Source organism: Colias philodice, chromosome 9 (genome assembly GCF_061535455.1).
Source record: "Colias philodice isolate Cphi_HAF_F1 chromosome 9, ilColPhil1 Martin Lab GWU primary, whole genome shotgun sequence".
NCBI lineage: Eukaryota > Metazoa > Arthropoda > Insecta > Lepidoptera > Pieridae > Colias > Colias philodice.
Genome location: NC_143094.1, coordinates 6537733 through 6557577, shown reverse-complemented (window position 1 = coordinate 6557577; position 19845 = coordinate 6537733). Strand labels below are relative to the sequence as shown.

At 38.4% G+C, this 19845-nt stretch overlaps 2 protein-coding genes across 2 annotated transcripts; one reads left to right on the top strand and one right to left on the bottom strand.

The window, feature by feature from the left end:
• Positions 1-12109: 12109 nt before the first annotated feature.
• LOC149485857 (putative serine hydrolase) lies at positions 12110-14404 on the top strand. The gene is made up of 3 exons (XM_089699187.1): positions 12110-12623; positions 13125-13341; positions 13425-14404. Exons 1-3 carry the CDS (start codon positions 12495-12497, stop codon positions 14105-14107), a joined length of 1029 nt encoding a protein of 342 aa, XP_089555313.1. The 5' UTR covers positions 12110-12494; the 3' UTR covers positions 14108-14404.
• Positions 14405-14896: 492 nt separating this feature from the next.
• Positions 14897-17287, bottom strand: LOC149485856 (tRNA methyltransferase 10 homolog A). The gene is made up of 5 exons (XM_089699186.1): positions 17124-17287; positions 16392-16921; positions 16163-16309; positions 15648-15753; positions 14897-15181 (listed from the first exon to the last, which is right to left on the bottom strand). The coding sequence occupies exons 2-5, from the start codon at positions 16896-16898 to the stop codon at positions 15027-15029; spliced, it is 915 nt and encodes a 304-aa protein (XP_089555312.1). The 5' UTR covers positions 16899-16921; positions 17124-17287; the 3' UTR covers positions 14897-15026.
• Between the last annotated feature and the right edge of the window lie 2558 nt (positions 17288-19845).

Genomic DNA, 19845 nt, shown 5'->3' with positions numbered 1-19845 from the left:
ACCGCCGCAAACGCTACGTCCCGCAATTTTTAAATCTGTAATATCTTCGAAAATATTCACTTAAATCATACGGTGTAAAGGGCCATATAGATCTATATTAAATGAACAATGTATTCAAGGTATTTAATTGGTTAATGATTAATGCTGTATTGGTTAAAATCGCTTCGAAAATTAGCCATTATTTGTCGTTAAAAGTAAATGACAAAAAAAAGTTATTGTGGGTTACCCATAAGAGATAGACATATACCATCGCGGACTTTTCTGTAGACCTTTTCAATGTGTATAATACTTAGTACATTATTTTGATAAAAATCGTAGGGTTCAGCCTGCGTTTGCGATGTAAGCGGAAACAATGTAATTTTTTACGACATCACATTAGAAACCTCAAAAATAACAGTACTTCTCCACTATTTAATGGATGTTATTATACATATAAACCTTCCTCTTGAATCACTCTATCTATTAAAAAAAACCGCATCAAAATCCGTTGCGTAGTTTCAAAGATTTAGGGTGCACTCACACACATCAGTCACCGTCACGGCACGTCACCGGACAGGATTAAAAAAAAATATGTATCAATAGTTCTAGTATGACTCTGTTCCCACACGACAGTCGCCGGCACGAAATCTATCAGTGACGTCACCGGTCAGGCACGTCAAATAATCTTTCCATACATGTATCATACTTTTATCCCCACTCACCCGGTGCCGTCACGTCTCAGTTCAGTCAGCGTCGTGCTACCGTCAATAATTGCTACATGTTCTCTAGCGTGACACACGTCTAATCACTGACTAACCTGATGTATGTGTTCAATGATTCAGTCAAACCGGCGACGTGACTGACGGACAACATGACGGTGACTGGTGTTTGTGGATACGTACACAAACCGTCACCGATCAGTCATCGGTGACTTGACGGTGACTGATGTGTGTGAGTGCACCCTTAAGCGTACAAAGGGACATAGGGTAATAGGGACATAGAAAGCGACTTTGTTTTATACTATGTAGTGATAGTGATGTAGTGATTAATTGTCCTCGAATTTTTTTTCTTTCCGAGTACCAGTATGTATGACGGGAAATTTTAATATTTTATTTTGAACCAATATTATCTGGAGGACAATTTTGGTCGTAGTCGTCGTCGTCGTTGGTAGTGTGACCGAACCATTACTAAAATATCATCAGCCGTACAAATAAAAACTTGCTTATTCAAACCTTATGCAATGAATAGATATGATTAGAATAAATAAAGAATAAGGATGTCATAATTTCTTACAAATAAATTTGGAATAACGTCGATGTAACTATGCTCACGCTATGCAATAGGCGCGAAGCGGCAACGTAGCAATTCATTCACAAAATTATGAAAAACATTGAAATTGTCTACGGTTAAGCCTTGGTGCTGTCATTTTGAGTTTTGACGCTCGTTTGACTTCGTCGAATTTGTTGTGAAGTTTCATCATACGATGTTCTGTTTATTTTTTTTTAAATATTAATTGTAAATAATTTAAATAAGTCATTAAATATGCAAGCAAATGAAAGAGAACGCTATCCAATATCTGGAGAACAGAAGATAAACCCACCTTGAGATAGAGAGTTATACAATTATATATATTACAAAACATACAACTCCAGGCTTAGAAGATTTATATTTTCAACGAAAGTTTATATTATTGTGATAAGTTTAGAAATAAGTTTTATGTAGGTATGTATGGTTTGGCGCATGCCGTAAATAAATAAATCATTATAAATATCAAAAGGGTTTTTCATAATTTCATATGTTTTGACATTTCATACAAAATTTTCAATTTGAAATTATTAATTTGCTCAACTTTTTCTACTTCTCGTACTTATTACTCTCATTGCTATTATCTCAAATTAAGATTGAAAATTGCTTCTAAAACTTGTAAAACACAGCACAATGTACTAAAAGATAGGTTATAACTCGGTTATGCTGACATAACCGAGTTATAACCTATCTTTTAGTACATTGTACTAGGGTGTACACTTATACTAGGGTGGTAGGCGGAATAAGGACGAAATAGCATTAGTATGAATACTTATTACGAAGTTATACTAGGTTTCATTTATTACGTGTTTATTTGTATGATTTTTCCTTATTCTTAGTTTATTCTTTTCATAAAATGTTATAACTCGTTTATTTGTACGGCTGCATGAGTTTATGTCAAAAATTAGCGATAGTAGTTTCTATTCTTTAACGTTATTCTATTCTCTGGCATTAGTCTTGGCCTGCTGATCAGCTTAATCAATACTCAGTTTTTATCAAATCCAGCACCAAATCCAAATCAGATCTTTCCTGTCTCACGCACGTAGTAACTAAACCGTTTAGACCGTGCGATAAAAATTAAATAAAAAACACCCAACGCAGCGAATAAAAGTGCATAGAAAAAGGAATAAATAATTTCACAAACTTCCCGAATAATATTATAAAGAGGAAAGGTTTGTAATTATGTATGTATGACGTATGGTTTTCACGCATAAACTACTGGACCGATTTCAAAAATTCTTTCACCATTAGAAAGCTGCATCTTCACTGAGCAACATAGGCTAGGTTTTATCGCGGAAATTCCACGGGAACGGGAACTATGCGGGTTTTTCTTTGAAAACGCGGGCGTGGCCGCAGGCGGAAAGCTAGTTTTAAATATTTATGTTATGGACCAGGTGATTAATGCGGACATTATTTATAATATTATTATAGTTTATTACATATATTATATATTGTAGTTTGTGTAGTGTATAATACAAGTATATTTATATAACTATGTGGTATCTATGTACAGTATATGTAGTTTATGTAGTATGTAGGCATTTTTTAATATATTCGTTCTTTTATTTCTTTTTTGCGCTATCCTTATTATTCTCACATTTCCTTTCCTACCAGGTTGCCTGGCAGAGATTGCTGTGTAGCAATAAGGCCGCCTATTGTGCAAAAATTTTGTACCTCACTAATTTGTACCACATTTCCTATATTGTTTTGTACAATGAAGTGTTATAAATAAATAAATATAAATAATGTCTAGCTTTATTGGGCTAAGTGATTAATTACTATCTTAACTTCATTATTTATCACATTGCACGGTCATTATTATAATGCTACATGACAATTGGGCAATTTGATAATAAAGCTTGAAAAGTTGTCGCAAAGCCAAAAAGTTGTGTACCTACCTCAGAATGCCATCGCAGTGGCAGTTGTTCTAATAAGGGCCGGCGCCCACTGCCGGCACGGCGTGGCATGGCAGGGCAGAGGATTTTATTACTAACTAGCGGTCCGCCCCGGCTTCGCCCGTGGTACATGTTTACGTTTTCTCTACATAAAAACCATCCTCGTACTTCAAGGAATATAATAAAAAAGAATTATCAAAATCGGTTCAGCCGTTCTCGAGTTGTTCGTTGTTCGTTGTTCGATGTTCGATGTTCGATGTTCGATGTTCGTTGTTCGTTGTTCGTTGTTCGTTGTTCGTTGTTCGTTGTTCGTTGTTCGTTGTTCGTTGTTCATGTTCGTTGTTCGTTGTTCGTTGTTCGTTGTTAGTTGTTCGTTGTTCGTTGTTCGTTGTTCGTTGTTCGTTGTTCGTTGTTCGTTGTTCGTTGTTCGTTGTTCGTTGTTCGTTGTTCGTTGTTCGTTGTTCGTTGTTCGTTGTTCGTTGTTCGTTGTTCGTTGTTCGTTGTTCGTTGTTCGTTGTTCGTGGTTCGTTGTTCGTTGTTCGTTGTTCGTTGTTCGTTGTTCGTTGTTCGTTGTTCGTTGTTCGTTGTTCGTTGTTCGTTGTTCGTTGTTCGTTGTTCGTTGTTCGTTGTTCGTTGTTCGTTGTTCGTTGTTCGTGTTCGTTGTTCGATGTTCGATGTTCGATGTTCGTGTTCGTTGTTCGTTGTTCGATGTTCGATGTTCGATGTTCGTTGTTCGTTGTTCATTGTTCGTTGTTCGTTTTTCATGTTCGTGTTCGTGTTCGTGTTCGTGTTCGTGTTCGTTGTTCGTTGTTCGTTGTTCGTTGTTCGTTGTTCGTTGTTCGTTGTTCGATGTTCGATGTTCGATGTTCGCTGTTCGATGTTCGATGTTCGATGGTCGATGTTCGATGTTCGATGTTCGATGTTCGATGATCGATGTTCGATGTTCGATGTTCGATGTTCGATGTTCGATGTTCGCTGTTCGCTGTTCGCTGTTCGCTGTTCGCTGTTCGCTGTTCGCTGTTCGCTGTTCGCTGTTCGCTGTTCGCTGTTCGCTGTTCGCTGTTCGCTGTTCGCTGTTCGCTGTTCGCTGTTCGCTGTTCGCTGTTCGCTGTTCGCTGTTCGCTGTTCGCTGTTCGCTGTTCGCTGTTCGCTGTTCGCTGTTCGCTGTTCGCTGTTCGCTGTTCGCTGTTCGCTGTTCGCTGTTCGCTGTTCGCTGTTCGCTGTTCGCTGTTCGCTGTTCGCTGTTCGCTGTTCGCTGTTCGCTGTTCGCTGTTCGCTGTTCGCTGTTCGCTGTTCGCTGTTCGCTGTTCGCTGTTCGCTGTTCGCTGTTCGCTGTTCGCTGTTCGCTGTTCGCTGTTCGCTGTTCGCTGTTCGCTGTTCGCTGTTCGCTGTTCGCTGTTCGCTGTTCGCTGTTCGCTGTTCGCTGTTCGTTGTTCGTGTTCGTTGTTCGATGTTCGATGTTCGATGTTCGTGTTCGTTGTTCGTTGTTCGATGTTCGATCTTCGTTGTTCGTTGTTCATTGTTCGTTGTTCGTTTTTCATGTTCGTGTTCGTGTTCGTGTTCGTGTTCGTGTTCGTTGTTCGTTGTTCGTTGTTCGTTGTTCGTTGTTCGATGTTCGATGTTCGATGTTCGCTGTTCGATGTTCGATGGTCGATGTTCGATGTTCGATGTTCGATGTTCGATGTTCGATGTTCGATGTTCGATGTTCGATGTTCGATGTTCGTTGTTCGATGTTCGATGTTCTATGTTCGATGTTCGATGTTCGATGTTCGCTGTTCGCTGTTCGCTGTTCGCTGTTCGCTGTTCGCTGTTCGCTGTTCGCTGTTCGCTGTTCGCTGTTCGCTGTTCGCTGTTCGCTGTTCGCTGTTCGCTGTTCGCTGTTCGCTGTTCGCTGTTCGTGTTCGTGTTCGTTGTTCGTTGTTCGTTGTTCGTTGTTCGTTGTTCGATGTTCGATGTTCGATGTTCGATGTTCGCTGTTCGATGTTCGATGTTCGATGTTCGATGTTCGTTGTTCGATGTTCGATGTTCGATGTTCGATGTTCGATGTTCGATGTTCGATGTTCGATGTTCGATGTTCGCTGTTCGCTGTTCGCTGTTCGCTGTTCGCTGTTCGCTGTTCGCTGTTCGCTGTTCGCTGTTCGCTGTTCGCTGTTCGCTGTTCGCTGTTCGCTGTTCGCTGTTCGCTGTTCGCTGTTCGCTGTTCGCTGTTCGCTGTTCGCTGTTCGCTGTTCGCTGTTCGCTGTTCGCTGTTCGCTGTTCGCTGTTCGCTGTTCGCTGTTCGCTGTTCGCTGTTCGCTGTTCGCTGTTCGCTGTTCGCTGTTCGCTGTTCGCTGTTCGCTGTTCGCTGTTCGCTGTTCGCTGTTCGCTGTTCGCTGTTCGCTGTTCGCTGTTCGCTGTTCGCTGTTCGCTGTTCGCTGTTCGCTGTTCGCTGTTCGCTGTTCGCTGTTCGCTGTTCGCTGTTCGCTGTTCGCTGTTCGCTGTTCGCTGTTCGCTGTTCGCTGTTCGCTGTTCGCTGTTCGCTGTTCGCTGTTCGCTGTTCGCTGTTCGCTGTTCGCTGTTCGCTGTTCGCTGTTCGCTGTTCGCTGTTCGCTGTTCGCTGTTCGCTGTTCGCTGTTCGCTGTTCGCTGTTCGCTGTTCGCTGTTCGCTGTTCGCTGTTCGCTGTTCGCTGTTCGCTGTTCGCTGTTCGCTGTTCGCTGTTCGCTGTTCGCTGTTCGCTGTTCGCTGTTCGCTGTTCGCTGTTCGCTGTTCGCTGTTCGCTGTTCGCTGTTCGTTGTTCGTGTTCGTTGTTCGATGTTCGATGTTCGATGTTCGTGTTCGTTGTTCGTTGTTCGATGTTCGATGTTCGTTGTTCGTTGTTCATTGTTCGTTGTTCGTTTTTCATGTTCGTGTTCGTGTTCGTGTTCGTGTTCGTGTTCGTTGTTCGTTGTTCGTTGTTCGTTGTTCGATGTTCGATGTTCGATGTTCGATGTTCGCTGTTCGATGTTCGATGTTCGATGGTCGATGTTCGATGTTCGATGTTCGATGTTCGATGATCGATGTTCGATGTTCGATGTTCGATGTTCGATGTTCGATGTTCGTTGTTCGATGTTCGATGTTCGATGTTCGATGTTCGATGTTCGATGTTCGATGTTCGCTGTTCGCTGTTCGCTGTTCGCTGTTCGCTGTTCGCTGTTCGCTGTTCGCTGTTCGCTGTTCGCTGTTCGCTGTTCGCTGTTCGCTGTTCGCTGTTCGCTGTTCGCTGTTCGCTGTTCGTGTTCGTGTTCGTTGTTCGTTGTTCGTTGTTCGTTGTTCGTTGTTCGTTGTTCGATGTTCGATGTTCGATGTTCGATGTTCGCTGTTCGATGTTCGATGTTCGATGGTCGATGTTCGATGTTCGATGTTCGATGTTCGATGATCGATGTTCGATGTTCGATGTTCGATGTTCGATGTTCGATGTTCGATGTTCGATGTTCGTTGTTCGATGTTCGATGTTCGATGTTCGATGTTCGATGTTCGATGTTCGCTGTTCGCTGTTCGCTGTTCGCTGTTCGCTGTTCGCTGTTCGCTGTTCGCTGTTCGCTGTTCGCTGTTCGCTGTTCGCTGTTCGCTGTTCGCTGTTCGCTGTTCGCTGTTCGCTGTTCGCTGTTCGCTGTTCGCTGTTCGCTGTTCGCTGTTCGCTGTTCGCTGTTCGCTGTTCGCTGTTCGCTGTTCGCTGTTCGCTGTTCGCTGTTCGCTGTTCGCTGTTCGCTGTTCGCTGTTCGCTGTTCGCTGTTCGTTGTTCGTTGTTCGTGTTCGTTGTTCGATGTTCGATGTTCGATGTTCGTGTTCGTTGTTCGTTGTTCGATGTTCGATGTTCGATGTTCGTTGTTCGTTGTTCATTGTTCGTTGTTCGTTTTTCATGTTCGTGTTCGTGTTCGTGTTCGTGTTCGTGTTCGTTTTTTTTTTTTTTTTTTTTTTTTTTTTTTTTTTTTTTTTTTTTATTAGGTCCACCAAACTGGACATAGCACTACAAAAATAGATATGGTTATTCTATGATACATCACAAGTAATAGGTGCTAGACCTTCTAGAGGTGAACACAGCCTGCAATAATAAGTACGCGAATACATATTTACATTATTACAATATTAACATAATTTAGAAAAATAACATTATGGATCAATTTAAATACAATATTTATGCAATTTTGGAAACTAATTTTTTAAATGAATTTAGGGATGCGCTAAATATATCGACGTTATTACAAACTTTTTCGTTGTAAGCTGAACACATGCGGTGCAATGACGAGTGTTGAGCGTAGTTTGTACGACAAAAGGGAAGACTAAACGTTTTCATGTTAGTGGGACGGCTGAATGGCCTTGGTACATGTATCCTAATTTTTCCTAATAATTGAGAATTATCTATTTTACCATTTATAATTTTGTATAGAAACACGATATCAGAAAGGGTCCGTCTGCTTTCAAGCGATTTCATTTTAAAGTGCATAAGTCTAGAAGAATAAGACGTTAGGTTACGGCAAAGATTGTGAGTGAAAGTTAGGTGGTACAGGAATTGTTTCTGAATCCGTTCCAACCGCTGTATGTGTACGGCATAAGTAGGATTCCACACAGGGCTACAGTATTCGAGGAGAGATCGTACGTAGCAATTAAAAAGCAATACTGGTACTTCAGAGTCATTAAAGAATTTGCTCTGTCTAATGATGAATCCAGAAAGGCGTGCGGCCCTTGTTGCTAACGAGTCTATGTGCTCGCGAAAGTCGACTTTTGTGTCCACCACAACACCGAGATCGCGAATGTTCGTGACTTCACCGATTGGAATGTTATCAATAGAGTAAGTTATATGAAGTGGATTACGTTTCCTTGTGAATTTTATATGATAACACTTAGATACGTTAAGGAACATGTTATTTTTTGCGCACCATAATGTAATGCTGTTGATATCGTTTTGTAATGCTAAAGTATCTTCATGGTTTTTTATTACCCTATACAATTTGAGATCGTCGGCGAACATTTGGTACTTAGACGTAATGTTGGCACCTAGGTCGTTAACGTATAGTAGAAAAAAGAGTGGACCGAGGTGAGAGCCTTGAGGTACACCTGAGGGTAATGGTCGAGCGACTGACTTGTAACCTCTGAGTACAACTAATTGGGACCTGTTACTAAGATATGATTCGCACCATCTGAGCAGAGAGCCGCAAATACCTGCGTGGTACAATTTTTGGACGAGAAGGCTATGATCAACCATGTCAAATGCCTTGGAGAAATCGGTGTAGATAGCATGAATTTCATTTTGTTTTTCGAGCTCTTCATTGATGTCGCTGACGTATTCCAAAAGATTAGACATGGTTGAACGCCCCGGAAGAAAACCGTGTTGACAGGGGTCAAACAGAGGTTTGAGATGAAAATAAAATCTGTTGTAAATTATGGATTCGAACAGTTTACCCATGGCTGACAGTATTGATATCGGCCTATAATTCTTAACATCACTCTGATCACCTTTTTTGTGTATTGGAGTGATGTGTGCAATTTTCCATTTAGTCGGAAAATGGCCGAGGGAGATAGATTTATTGTAGATGTGGTACAGAGGCTTTGTGAGTTGCGCAGAACAAGTTTTTAAGAACAGGGGAGCGATTCCGTCTGGGCCTGGTCCCTTGTTAATGTCTATTCCTTGAAGTGATTTGTAGATTTCAGTTTCAGAGATGTTGCAAGAGCCGAGAGATCCATTGTTAGTGAAGGGTGTCATAGCGAAATCTACTGAATGGGGTGCAAGTTTACTATTGTATATGGAGTGGAAGTATTCAGAAAAGAGATTACAGATATTGTGCCCACCTTGAACGTTTCGGTCGTCAAGATACATTTCATCAGGAATGTCCCTACTATTTGATCTTAAGGATTTTATAAAAGACCAGAAGTATTTTGGGTCTTTTTTTATTTGAGCCTTTGCCTCAGATTTAAGTCTATTAATACATGTCAGTAGCATTTTTTGGCAACGGTCACGTAACACTTGAAAAGTAACCAGGTCCATTGGATTAGAGTATTTTTTGTACCTGTTATGATACTTTGACTTTTCGTTTAGGCATTTAATTAATGACCGACTGAACCAAAAGGGATAGTTTTTGTTATTTTTTGGTCGTAAGGGCGTGTATTTTGTTATTATGGGAGTTATAATACTATAGAATGTATCAACTGTTTCGTCAACTGTTTGTTTAGATTTAAAATAGCTATCCCAACATATTTTATCTAATTCCTCTTTGATTTTATTGTAGTCTGCCTTAGAAAAATTGAGGCTAGGAAACTTATTAATTTTGGGTGGTTTGTAGTTTTTTAGTTTGATATGTATGTCTAAAGGAGGGTGATGATTATCAATTTTTACTAGGGGGAATGGATTGATCGTAACTTGAGATGAGTCTTTTGCGTTAGTGACAATAAGATCTAGCGTGCGGTCATTAATGTTTGTGACAGGATTTATTTGGTGGAGACTATTGAATGAAAGGGTGTCAATTAGCAGATTGTCGATTGGATTTGACGAGCAGGTTGGGACTAGATCTTTGTTTGTATCTAATTTCCATTGGATGTGAGGCAGATTAAAATCACCCGCCAACAAGATCACCGATTTCTTCGGTAGTTTATGCTGAACAATATTGTTTAAGTTTGAGGTGAAGTTATTTAAATTAGTTAAAGAGATAGGAGGAGGGAGGTATACTGCGCAAATAAATAGGGGGACGATGGAATTGCCTTGTTTCAGCTTAACAGCTAGCCATAGGTCTTCGATTGAGGATTCCCATTGCAGCTTACGAATTGGCTGGAACTTATTTAGGACAGCTACAAGTACACCACCTCCAGAGATTTTCTTAGAATCAGAGGAGCTTCGGTCCCTTCTGAATACCGTGTATCTATTGTCAAAAAGTTCGCGATCGAAAACCGAGTCATTCAGCCAAGTCTCCGTGAAAATAACAATATCAGCATTTTGTTTTAAAACATTTGTAAAAAGTTCTTCTGTTTTAGTCCGAAGACCTCTTACATTTTGGTATGTAATTTTTATTTTAGTACAATCGTTTATAACCATTCAGCAAAAAACTAATCGAATTTAAGGGAATTCAGAAAGTCTAAATCCTTAACCACAAAGCTTTTGGACGTTATGTCCTTCCTCATATAAATACGGCCGTTTCTAACCCACACAAATTGAACGTTTTTGTCCTTGGACACTTTACGAGCCGCTGCGTGTAATTGTTTGTTTGTAGGTGATAGATGTTCACAAACGTACACAGGTTTCTGTTCGTTGTTCGTTGTTCGTTGTTCGTTGTTCGTTGTTCGTTGTTCGTTGTTCGTTGTTCGATGTTCGATGTTCGATGTTCGATGTTCGTTGTTCGATGTTCGATGTTCGATGTTCGATGGTCGATGTTCGATGTTCGATGTTCGATGATCGATGTTCGATGTTCGATGTTCGATGTTCGATGTTCGTTGTTCGTTGTTCGATGTTCGATGTTCGATGTTCGATGTTCGATGTTCGTTGTTCGCTGTTCGCTGTTCGCTGTTCGCTGTTCGCTGTTCGTGTTCGTTGTTCGATGTTCGATGTTCGTGTTCGTTGTTCGATGTTCGTGTTTGTTGTTCGTTGTTCGTTGTTCGATGTTCGATGTTCGATGTTCGATGTTCGTTGTTCGTTGTTCGTTGTTCGATGTTCGTTGTTCGTGTTCGTGTTCGTGTTCGTGTTCGTGTTCGTTGTTCGTTGTTCGTTGTTCGATGTTCGATGTTCGATGTTCGATGTTCGTTGTTCGTTGTTCGTTGTTCGTTGTTCGATGTTCGTGTTTGTTGTTCGTTGTTCGTTGTTCGATGTTCGATGTTCGATGTTCGATGTTCGTTGTTCGTTGTTCGTTGTTCGTTGTTCGATGTTCGTTGTTCGTGTTCGTGTTCGTGTTCGTGTTCGCTGTTCGTTGTTCGTTGTTCGATGTTCGATGTTCGATGTTCGATGTTCGATGTTCGTTGTTCGTTGTTCGTTGTTCGTTGTTCGATGTTCGATGTTCGTTGTTCGTTGTTCGTTGTTCGATGTTCGATGTTCGATGTTCGATGTTCGATGTTCGATGTTCGTTGTTCGTTGTTCGTTGTTCGTTGTTCGTTGTTCGTTGTTCGTTTTTCGTGTTCGTGTTCGTGTTCGTGTTCGTGTTCGTGTTCGTGTTCGTTGTTCGTTGTTCGTTGTTCGATGTTCGTTGTTCGTTGTTCGTTGTTCGATGTTCGATGTTCGTTGTTCGTTGTTCGTTGTTCGTTGTTCGTTGTTCGTTGTTCGTTGTTCGTTGTTCGTTGTTCGTTGTTCGTTGTTCGTTGTTCGTTGTTCGTTGTTCGTTGTTCGTTGTTCGTTGTTCGTTGTTCGTTGTTCGTTGTTCGTTGTTCGTTGTTCGTTGTTCGTTGTTCGTTGTTCGTTGTTCGTATTTCGTTGTTCGTTGTTCGTTGTTCGTTGTTCGAGTTCGAGTTCGAGTTCGAGTTCGAGTTCGAGTTCGTGTTCGTGTTCGTGTTCGTGTTCGTGTTCGTGTTCGTGTTCGTGTTCGTGTTCGTGTTCGTGTTCGTGTTCGTGTTCGTGTTCGTGTTCGTGTTCGTGTTCGTGTTCGTGTTCGTGTTCGTGTTCGTGTTCGTGTTCGTGTTCGTGTTCGTGTTCGTGTTCGTGTTCGTGTTCGTGTTCGTGTTCGTGTTCGTGTTCGTGTTCGTGTTATTGGAAATAAAAATTAACATCGAGTCCTACCTTATCGACTGTAGAAAAAAGTTATAGAAAATTTTAATTATTTTCTTACCTTATCGACTATAGATGTCGGTTACAAACAAACATACAAACATACAGGTGAAGCTAATAAAAAGCGTGTAAAAATATATGACACATAACATTGGTTTATTTACATAGCGATGTTTGGTCGTGAAGATATCACGATTCACGATGCGAAAATGATAAACGATAATACTTTACAGTCATTATCATGTAGATCAAACATCATTCCTACTTTTATGATAAATTAAGTACAAAGTCTATGAAAAATTTTATACAGTAACGATGAATGAAATGAAATTTGTAGATTCTGAGAATGACAAAACTGGCCTTGACTCCTAAGCCTAACGCAAAGTAAAACACGCAGTTACTCGTAGTTTTATTCTGTCTTCACTCACGAATTATACTTATATTTAAAAACAAATCGTGGAGTGTTATTTAATTTCTACAAACAGTCGCGATGAAATAATATTCTCATAAGCGAGACTATTTTTATTTCATTGAATTAGGTCAATAGATCGTATAACCTATAAGGCGTTAAATAGGTTATGATAATAGTGTAAGAATTTTACTATAGGTAATATAAACAATGAATATCTCAACCAAGATGGCGCACCGATTTATGAAACCTATCATTTTGAACTCTAAAATACAAACCATAAGATTTGTTTTAAATTGTTTTGAAAATACAGGATGCAAACAATTGCATACTGCAACGGTGAGTGTTATAATATTATCTAATAATTAGTAACTATCAACCTAGTTCAAATTAAATATAATATAATTTTCATATAATTTGTATTACCTATAGGTATTTTATTCCTTATACTTATTACCTTTTTTATATTAGGTAGTTATACATATCTAATTAGTAATTACCCACTTATGTTAAGGATTTTGCTATGTTCTTGTATTAAAATATTTTTGATTAATGCTCAATTGCCTTAATAACCACCTACCTAACTGATTTAAAGAAAATTATAAAATTGTAATTTTTAATATTTTTGTCTGTCTGTCCGTCTGTTTGTTCCGGCTAATCTCAGGAACGACTGGAACTATTTTGGCGTTACTTTACTGACAGAGCTGTTGTTAAAGGATTAGCTATTCCGATATTCCCACAGGAACATTAGAATTAAAAGGAAAAACTCATTCACACGCACGAGTTAAAACGCGGGGCGCAGCGAGCAATAAATAAAATAAATAATCATTGTTATTGTAGACCGTGCCCGTCAAAGAAATTAAAATACCAGTACAATGGGGCCACATAGCTGGGAAAGCGTGGGGAGACGTGGACGGACGCAGACCAATACTGGCCCTGCACGGCTGGCAGGACAACGCCGGCACCTGGGACACACTGGCGCCATTGCTCTACCAGAAAATTCCTATATTAGCAATTGATTTCCCGGGACATGGACTGTCATCGTGGTATCCACGTGGTATAATATACCTAAATTAAATAACTACTTACCTATTGTACTTTTACATATTATATATTAATCGTAATTTCTATTCATTACAGGTATGCAATACTATCCATGGGACTTTGCACGTTTAATACTAACTATTAGGGATCATTTTCAGTGGGATAAGGTATCACTGCTTTGTCATTCAATGGGATCCATCGCGGGGATGCGATACGCCTGCGTTTTTCCAGAAGACGTAGATTTTTTTATCGCTATTGACAATATTATCACAGACGATTATGACTTAGACCAAGTGGTTGAAATGTTCCCAAAACTATTTCGTAAAATCCAAATTGCACAATCCAGAACTGATGCTGAGCCGCCTTCTTATACTTTGGAAGAATTAGTAAAGAGATGGCATTACGGGACTAAAAAATCTGTATCCATGGAAAGTGTTCACCATCTTGCGAAGCGAGGAATGAAAGCATCATCGGGTGATCCCAATAAATACTATTTTAATAGAGATGCTCGTTTGAAGCACACCCTATTCATGCCCGAAAATAAAATGTTTGTAGAAACACTTGTAAAGCGATTAAAGTGTCCGACCGCTTATTTTAAAGCTATTAATTCCCCATACGCTTCGGATCCGTTTGCAGTGGAGCTTCGAGAAACTTTAGAAAAGAATAATGAAAACTTTGAATGTCACTTTGTTCCTGGTACACACCATGTTCATTTGAACAACCCTGAATTGGTAGCGCCTATTATGACGAAATTTTTAGAAAAATATAAATTTATATGAACCTACATGTTATTGTTACCTACATGTTTATAGGTAAAATTTATAGAAAAAATTAATTTCAGTATTTATTATTTAATATAAGTTATAGATTTCACTTCCATAGAAGCTTGTATATTTAAACTTTTAATTATGGTACACAATAGGTAAAGGTATGTTGTAATACCACTAATCAATTTAACATGATTTTGTGATCTTAAATATATTGTGATGGATGTATGTGTTGTGTGTATTGATTTATTGTATAAAAAGTTTATAATAAACATAAAAATACTATGTGTGTAATTACTCTTGTTTTTTATTTTCCTAATGAAAAGATATCCAACCAGCACACATTAAAATCATACAACCAACGGGACTTAGTTGAAGTGTTATTGGTTTACATGTTGTTTACTTAATTGTTCTTAAACTTTATAGACTACAGGCCAATGTTGAAAAATTTATGGGTCATTTGAACCACCTGATAGATCACCTGATCTATCTAGAATGATACAAGAGCATAAAATAATAAGATTTAGCACTATGACGTCACTTGTAAGCTGTCCAACTGAGTGCAGATGAGAATTCGAAAGTACAGGTAGATTTTTTCCCCTTATCTCCATAATTTTTGTACGGCGTTGCGGAATAATGGATTATAAGCAGTATTGAAATAGTATGACACAGATGAATTTATTTTTATTTTCCGACAATTGCCGGGGTAAATTTGGTCATTTGATTTTGTCACCTGGTGGTTGGCTATGGGCTAGTAGTAATAAGTCTATTATTAATATTAAAACAAAATAAAACAATGTATTCAAAATATAAATTATACTATATTGTCAAAAATTTTATAACAGTTGAATAATCAAGATATTTTAGTTACGAAAGTAAAACAAAAGCTTTAAAAGTTGAGAAAACTTGGTGTAACTATTTCAATACAATTTCATATGGGTACATCATTTTCTTTTGATGTGTCTATGCTGATTGTTGAACTATTTAATGAATCACATAGGTGTACTCCCTTCCTTATAGGTAAAACTTTCAGGAGAGCTTCTTGCCACTGCATACCCTCAGAAATACGAAGCACAATCTCAAAAACTGAAATAAGTAAAACAACATATTAGCCTGATTGTACAACTATTAGAAAAAATTGATTGTAATAAATAAATCTATACTAATATTATAAAGCCTAAGAATTTGTTTGTTTGCTTGAACGCGCTAATCTCAGGAACTAATGGTCCAATTTGAAAAATTCTTTCAGTGTTAGATAGCCCATTTGTCGAGGAAGGCTATAGGCTATATATCATCACGCTAAGACCAACAGGAGCAGAGCAACGCGGGTAAAACCGCAGGAATTGACTTTTTGTAGGGATTTAACCCATTGAGCCCCGAACGGCCCGATCGGGCCACGACACAATAGATTTTCTATTGTGTCTGTGATTCCGGGGCCTGATGGATTAATATTTATTGAAGTAGTTCTGTCTGTCGTGTTATAGTCAAGAATTAATGAAATATTCAGTAACATTAACATTAAGTAATTCTAAATGTTCATAAAAATACTCACCATGGTCTATAGTCAAAACTTTCCTTGTTTTCATGTTTACATATTTATCTAGAGGAAGCTGTGCATGCCTGATGCCTTGTTCCACAGCCAACTTATGACACAACCCCTGAAAATGTACAGACAAACACAGGAATAAATATTTATAACCATTTCATACTTTCATTCCTTCTTACAAATTCTAATGTTATAATGAATATTATGTATATTTATTATCCAAATATTGGATAGAATTTAAAAGAATGCACATAACTATATCATAGTTACAATGTAGATAAACAGATTTTATGAGTTGATGCTAAAATAATCTATATTTCACATGATAATAATCAAATTTAGAGAAAAGCACATAGTAATGTAATGTAAAGTTACTATTTTGGTAGTTATTACCAACACTAAAATAGACAGTTAACAGTGTGTGGAACAAATTGGTTGTAACTTTGATTATTCTTTAGATTATTATGTTTTAAAAATTTAAATTTACAATTAGTTAACTTACTTAAACTTCCAATCCTTACCTTATGCTTGTTATGGTCTACTAATCCACCAATGATATAGTATGTATCCTCTTCAAATTGCTCTATAATATTTTCAGATTCACTAGACAGATAAACTAACTTTTCTATAGGAAAAAGCTCGAGGTAGGATTTTTCATGATACTCCATCTGAAAACACCTTTACTCTAAGTTGTGATTAAAACATTCTTAGATAAGATTGCAATCATTATTGTATATTGTTAAGACTTACATCCCAATGTTCATAGCCATTGTGCCTGGAAATGTCAACTTTTGATTTTTCTCCAAAACTTGTAACATGAAATTGGAGAGGTGCTTCGGATCGTCTATTTATTGAATAGCACCGTAGCAACTGTTTTATAACCTTATACCTATCTTTTTCGATCATTAAATGGTCAAAACTTAAATCAATTATAATGCTAATATTCTTCTTAATTTTTTCTAGCTTCATTTTCTTCAACATTTTTCTGTTGGGACCTAAATCTATATTTGCCGCGCGAGCCTCACGTTTCCTTTCTTTGGCACGGGCCTTTTCTTTACTACGTTTTTCGGCCTTGTGTTTTTCCCATCTAACTTTTTTCAACCACTTTCTCATTTGATTTTTATTGAACGGTCTTGGTAGTTCATTTCCCTCGTCGTCTTTTAAACCTGGGTCAACAGTGACATCAAATAAAGTGTAATGATGATAGCTATTTTCCTCTGGTGCATTATTCTCCGGCTTTTCAAAAAGTTCCTCCATTTTCTTAATAATTTTCGCTTGGACTTAAATTAAACGTTTAAGTAAATTATTCATTCTTTAATATGAACACACCTGGCATAGAAACTTAGTAACAGGTCAATGCAGGTTAGGTAAATTTAATGTATTTTCCCATAGATAACTTTTTTAATAATGTGCAAACATTAAAAACTGCTGCATTACTACACACAGTTACTACATACGTTGAAAATTGATAAATAATTGTACCTTTTGAAATGTTAAAAATATAAAATTACAATTATTAAATTAATAATTTGGAGGCAAAATTGGACATTTTACATGAAGGAGTCTGTCACTGTCACAGTCCACAGCGTCCACAGAGCATCTGACTCAAAGAATATACTACTATCATACTACTATACTACTCTCTAACGAGATTACGAGAGATCTGACCCCGTATATATTAAATTACTCTATGGATCTGACTAATTCTGAGCTCGGAGCCGTAAGCTGGGTATCGACTTCGCGCTCCTGGCGCGCGCGCCATGAATGACCGCGCCGAGAGTGCGCTCCGCGGAGCGCGTTCCAAATAATTGAAGTATATCAACTAAGCGCGCCTGGCGCGCGTGGCAACTGTTCCAGTGTTTGACCGTTCATCATGGAAGCGTCGTGTACGAGCAGCAGCAGCTATTGTAATTATTATACACAGCATAATAAAAAAGAAAAAACAGAAACGTCAAGTGCGTTGGTGGATAAAAGAGCTGTACCGAAAAAAAATGCAGTATGGAGTGACACTTATAAGAGACATGCAGTTCGAAGTGATAGAAGACACAATAAAAAACTTCAAAAGAATGTCTACAGAAGATTTTTATTACTTGCATAACTTGATAGAGCCAAAGGTGAAAAAAATGGACACCCAGTTTCGCGAAGCTATTACAGTGACTGAAAGGCTAGAGACAAGCTTGCAATACCTGTTCAGAGTTTCAAACACAAAAACTACGACAAACCCGTCTCCATTGGCGCGCGCGCCACGTTTGATGCGCGGTAAAAAACCGACACCCGACGGAACGGACCGCTCCGCGTTCGACCGCTCCAACGAACATTTTGGCGCGCGTTCCAAACTGGTATCCATTTCACGCGGCTGGAGCGCGCGCCAATGTTCGACCTCTTGGAGCGCGAAGTCGATACTCAGCTGTAGGGCCGAGGGCGTAGGCCGTAGAAAGAGAAAGCAATAGACACCGGCAATGCGTGTCGCAGAGAGAGATAAAAAAGATTACGTCACAATATTTAGGGTTACCGTGTGAGGAAATTTACCCCACAATTTGTAAGATACAAATCTCTCAATATCATTATTAACATAACATAAGTGGATAATAATGAGATAATACCCACATAATAATATTATGTAGGTAAATACTAAATACTTACATGTCTAAATCTAAACTAATATTTTAAAGAGGAAAGGTTTGTAATTATCCCCGTTTTCCAATTACAGCACTAGAGCGCATTATGCGGCATAATGCTTAACGTTGAATGTTCCAACTACAGCAACGCTTCGCACAATCGAGCAATAGAAAAAGTAATGCGCGTGAATTGATGCGTGCAATCGATTTATCGTTAGTAATTATTAATTGTTGGAAAAAATTTTAAAGCTTTCATTTCATTGTAGTTTTTTCGAAATAATCAAAGTTAATTCAAATTGTGTTAAAAAAATAAATATAAGTATGGATGAAGGTACAAACATTGAAAAAAATGTTAATGAAATAATCAAAATCCAAATTACTTAAATTACTTAAAATAACCGTAAATATTTTTCAACCAATTACATATTATGTATACCACTTTATTTACACATTAATGAGGTTATTGCTAACTCCATGGACGTATAAAAAAAGACGGACGCCGTATTACGAACAAACAACGTGAAGCCACCATAGTAAGCTAGCGATCGTGTAAAGACAATAAACACGCACACACTCTCACCATAGTAAGCTAGTCGGCCGCCATTACGTCGTGAACTACCGACTGATTAACTGCGTCACTGTTTCACAAAAAATATTTAAAATGCTGTCTTGCGTGGTTAAATGGTGTCGCAACAGTACAATTTTAAATAACAAAACACGAGGGATTACATTCCACAGGGAAGCAAGTTATTTCTTTTATGTTTTAATGACAAAATTATTACGGCAAAATTTATAGAAAAAAATACAGCCGCCATTGTCAACAGGACAGCTGTTGCCATGGCAACATGGCACACACACATGGATGTTTCGCCGCCATTACTAGGCTTCACTCAATGTTTAGGCGATATACCGTCCGTCTTTTTTTATACGTCCATGGCTAACTCTATGAATATTTTTTTTTCAACACTGAACTTAGCGCAACCTGTGCGTTTCACGTTCCGTGCACGTTCCAATTAAGCATCAGCATAATTCGGCATTGTGCGGCACTGAGTCGCATTATGCTCTGTAATTGGAAAACAGCCTATGTATGTATGTATGTATGGTTTTCATGCATAAACTACTGGACCGATTTCAAAAATTCTTTCACCATTAGAAAGCTGCATTTACACTGAGCAACATAGGCTATATTTCATTTTCAAAAAAAATAGAGATCCTTACCAAAAATGCAATAATGTAACCCAAGGTATAAAAAATTCCTTAATAAAAATTCTGTTACTGCGTGCGCTGCGGAATCTATTGAATATAGAACAAAAAAAAATGTTCTACGGTATTATAGAATGGATCAATATCTACAAGAAAGTCCGTGATATTCCATTCAAAAGATATAACGAATTTTTAAAAGTGTCATTTTACAGAAAATAGTAGGTATACTGTTTAATACAGTGAGCAGGCGTAGTGCGGGACGGGGTACAGGTGAGGAGGGAAGGGATATTCGCAGGAACTACTGGTACGTTTTGAAAAATTCTTTCAGTTAGATAGCCCATTGATCGAGGAAGGCTACAGTAGGCTATATTGTACCATAACAC